Source organism: Eptesicus fuscus, chromosome 13, assembly GCF_027574615.1.
Source record: "Eptesicus fuscus isolate TK198812 chromosome 13, DD_ASM_mEF_20220401, whole genome shotgun sequence".
NCBI classification, from domain to species: domain Eukaryota; kingdom Metazoa; phylum Chordata; class Mammalia; order Chiroptera; family Vespertilionidae; genus Eptesicus; species Eptesicus fuscus.
In genome coordinates, this window is record NC_072485.1 from 44,376,336 (window position 1) to 44,380,935 (window position 4,600).

General features: G+C 38.7%; 1 protein-coding gene across 1 annotated transcript; it reads right to left on the reverse strand.

Moving 5' to 3' along the window:
* Positions 1-3,008: 3,008 nt before the first annotated feature.
* On the reverse strand, positions 3,009-3,956 carry LOC114229086 (olfactory receptor 52E8-like). The gene has a single exon (XM_054725673.1). It carries the CDS (start codon positions 3,948-3,950, stop codon positions 3,009-3,011), a length of 942 nt encoding a protein of 313 aa, XP_054581648.1. The 5' UTR covers positions 3,951-3,956.
* Between the last annotated feature and the right edge of the window lie 644 nt (positions 3,957-4,600).

A 4,600-nucleotide genomic window follows, 5' to 3' on the forward strand; every position in this document is an offset into this window, starting at 1 on the left:
ACAAAATATTAAGGATAAAAAAAAGAATAGCAGGCATGAAAGCAGGCATTCTTGTCCTATTCTTAATCTGAGGGGAAAACCATTCAGTCTTTTATCTCATTGAATATAATGTGATCTGTGGGTTTTTCATAAATGTCCTTTGTCGAGAAGTTCTTTCCAATTCCTAATTTTCTGAGAATTTTATTATAAAACAGTGGCCTTTGTTATTTAAAACAAAGTGGCCCGATGCACGGATTTGTGAACATTGAAAGGGAATCTGGTGAGGGTGAATCAGATTCGGGGCCGACATGGCCCCAGCATTAACCTAATCTACCAGTTGGAGCATCTGCCCCTGGTGGTCATTGTGCATCATAGCTACTGGTTGAATGGTTGAACCGACGAATGGTCACTTAGGCTTTAATATATACATATAGACTAGAAGCCTCTGAGGGGGTCCTCGGCCTGGCCTGCAGCCTCTCACAATCTGGGACCTCTCAGGGGATGTCAGATGGCTGGTTTTGGCATGATCCCTGCAGGCCCGATCCAGACAGGAGGGAGCCCAATCTGGTGCATTGAGCGTCTGTCCCCTGGTGGTCAGTGCCCATCATAGCAACCGGTCAACAGGTCTTTCAGGTTTTCGGTCACTTAGGCTTTTATATATATATATTAGTGACACTCTACTCATCAATAAATGTGAGTCTGATTCCTCTCTCTTTGAATTTGGAGTGGCATATGACCGCTGGAATCAATGGAGTATGCTGAAGGCAGTGCCATATAACTTCACATAATTGATTTTAATAGACAATGTAACTTCAATCTTATACTGATGGGAAGACCACTTCTTGGGACCTTTGTAAGAGGTTGATTCTAAGACCACCCTACTAGAAAAGTTACGTGTAAGTTCCTTGCATAAGAATCCTAGGTGAGCCTATATTTCTATTATTCTAGCCTAGAAGCAAGACATGACAGAAAGAAACCATCCTGGAAATGAATTGTACAATCAACTTCTAGCCACCAGTCATTTGGATCACTCTCAGCAATTTGAGTGATTATATCTGAGGTCCTAAACATTATGTAGCAGAGAAGAGCAATCCCTTTTTACCTTCTTTAAATTTTTAGTCAATAAAATCTATGAAATGAATTAACTGATTATCTTTTAAGACTCTAAACAGGAAATTTATTAAACAATGATAAATAACCAAACCACTTAAGTTTAATTGGAATCACATGAGGCAAGGAAAGTGAAATTCACATAGAAGCAATATTTGACAAGGTATCAGCCATATTTTTATAAAAGTAGTGAAATACATATAACTTTATTCTTAAAAAGCTACAGATTTCAATAATAATGATATTTTTAAAAAATAAATAGCACATTAAGTAAACTTGTTAAAAATCGAAGACAAAAGTAATTAAAAGCTTCAAGCTAGATAAGACACATTAGCTTTGGAAAATCTCATAACAAAACCATAAAGGATGACACAAAAATGTTGAAAATACACCATAAAGAAAAGAATACCATCTTCACCATGGTTCCCTAGAAAGGCTCTGAGATGGAAATGTTATATAGATTTATCCAAAAGTACTCTAGAGATGTAAACTTTTAAAGAAGTTATAATTGCACAGACAGAGAGCTGATGTTTGTTCCACCCTGTGATTTTAATATGCACATGTTTAGTGATGAATTATAAAGAGCATCTTTATGTACTTATTGACTAATTGTTTATATGTTTTTTAAAAGGCATATTTTGTCTATTTTGTATTTTCTTTATTGATTAAGGTATTACATATGTGTCCATATCCATTGCCTCTCCACCCCCCTCCCCCGCTCAAGCCCTCACTCCCCCTAGTGTCTGTGTCCATTGGTTATTGGTTATGCTTATATGCATGCATACAAGTCCTTTGGTTGATTTCTTCCCCTTCACCCCACCTCCCCTGCCTTCCCTCTCATCAATGTTTCTTTGTCTCTGGATCTGTTTTTGTTCATCAGTATATGTTGTTCATTATATTCCACAAATGAGTGAGAGCATGTGATATTTATCTTTCTCCAACTGACTTATTGTCTATTTTTAATTGGGTAATTTGGCTGTTTATAATTAATTTATGAGTTCTTTATATATTTTGATACAAATCATTTATCATACACATGATATAAAAATATTTTCTCACAGACTGTGGCTTGCTTTTTCATTTTATTATTAGTATCTTTGAAAGAAAATATACTTTAATTTTAGTGAAGTACAATTAATCATTTAATAATATTTTCGCCATTGTCTTATCTATATAATCTTGTACCAAGGCTCTTGTTTTTAGTTCTCTGATCGATTGTAGGTTAATTTTCTCTATGGTGGAAAGTAAGGGTCTAAATTCATCTTTTTGCATAAAGATACTAAATTGTTGCAAATCAATATTATCATTAATGTACATATTATTAACATAAAACATAAAACCTACAATTCAAAGATAATGTTATTGGTCTCAATATTTTTCTTTGTCTCCCTTTCTTCTACTTGGTTAGATATAAGAAAATCTAATTTTGCTGGTGGTCTTAATCCAGCATCTAGAAGGGTTCAGGAACCTGGAGAAGGTGCTGTGCGTAAATTAAATAAGAATCCAGAGACGAAACATAATTTTGAAAGGTATTTGGGGAGTCAGAGGAGCTTAGCTAAAAGAACTACGTTCTCTTTGTCTCAGGACCCCTTGCTTTTTATTAACACAAATTGCCCTAAGGCCAGGAAGATATACACTTCAAAGGCCAGGGTTTAGTACACAAATCCTTTGTCAGATTGGGAAATTACCTCTGGCTGTTCAGGTGTTTGGCCACGAGGAGGCAATAATATGTAGATTAAGATGCCCTTAAGGTGTCTGGCAGCAAACAATCATTTTATGCATCCTTCCAGGTTTGGGGAAATGCCCTCAGCCATTCCCAGATGGTTCAGCCCTGCTGACATGCTGGAATTGGCTTCCTGCATAATTTTACAGTGCATGAAACATGAATTCTATTTAAATCTTTCAAGATCTCTGACTGTTTATTTATCTGTCTTGAATAAAATTCTCAGCACTCGCTCCCTAATCTGTTTGGTCCGGACCCCATAGATTACAGGATTGAGAGCTGGTGGAACAACTACATATAGATTGGCTAAGAGAATATGGACATATTGGGGAATATTGTGGCCAAAGCGGTGTGTCAAGAAAGAGAAAAAGGCAGGTGTGAAAAAGGCTAAGATAACACCAATATGAGATCCACAAGTGTTGAGGGCTTTGAGTCGAGCCTCCCAGGAAGGCAGACAAAAGACTGCATAGAGGATCCTGGCATAGGAGAGAATAATTAGGAGCACATCCAATAATAAGATAGAAATGTCACCAAGGCCAAACATTATATTCAGTTTGATGCTGGCACAAGCCAGACGGGCAATGCCCATGTGCTCACAGTAGGTATGAGGGATGATATGATGCCCACAGAAGGGCAGCCTCAGGAGGAGAAACACCAGCGGGGCCACCATGCACAGGCTCCGCAGAATGGAAATGCCTGCAATAATGCCGATGACTTTGCTGGTGAGGATCATGGTATATCGAAGGGGTTTACAAATGGCAATGTAGCGGTCAAAGGCCATGGCCACCAACACAATGCTCTCCATAGCGGTGAAGAAGTGGATGAAGAACATCTGGGAAAGGCAGCTTTCAAAAGATATGTTCCTGAGGTTGAACCAGAAAATTCCCAGCATTTTGGGGATGGTGGCTGTGGACAGGCCCAGGTCGATGGTGTCCAACATGGCCAGGAAGTAGTACATGGGCTCATGGAGACTATGCTCAGTCTGGATCACGAACAGGACAGCAGCATTCCCCAGGAGGGCAACAAGATACACAAAGAGAAAGGGGAATCCAATCCAGACATGCATGTCCTCTAGCCCTGGGATGCCCATCAAAAGGAATGAGGAAGGATGGAATCGGGTGTCATTAGGCACAGACATTCTTCCTGCCACTGTTAGCTGCTGTGCATATCAGAGACAATTATGGACTTCCCATTAGTGATTCCTGCTCCTCATCCATATGCCCAGATTCCTGAAAACACACACACACAAAAGAACAGTTTAATCTCTTTTTGTTCCTATTCAAAAATTATGTTAAATAAAGATTTTCATCAATGACACTGCTATGTACTTCAAAATTGTTGAGGGACTAACTCTTATATGTTCTGATCACACAAAAACGAAATGACAATTATGTGGTGTGATAGAAATAATCACTAAAACTATGGTAGCAATCATATTATAATATAGTAATTTATCAAATCAATATGTTCTACAACTGGAACTTACATACTGTTATGTGTCAGTTATACCTCTATTCTTTTAAAAAGGGAAGGAGCCCTGGTTGGGTGGCTAAGTTTGTTGGAGTATTGTTCATGCACCAGAAAGGTTGTAGATTCAATTCCAGGTCAGGACACATACCTAGGTTGAAGATTCAATCCCTGGGGCATGTATGGGAGGCAATCGATCAATGTTTGTCTCTCACATCACATCTCTCTCTCTCCCTTTCTCTCTCTTTCTCTCTCTCTCTCTCTCTCTCTCTCTCTCTCTCTCTCTCTCTCTCTCTCTCTCTTTCTCTCTCCCTCCCTCCC

Coding starts and splice junctions, on each gene's coding strand:
- LOC114229086 (XM_054725673.1), bottom strand. CDS start 3,950: ATGTCTGTGCCTAATGACACCCGATTCCATCCTTCCTCATTCCTTTTG.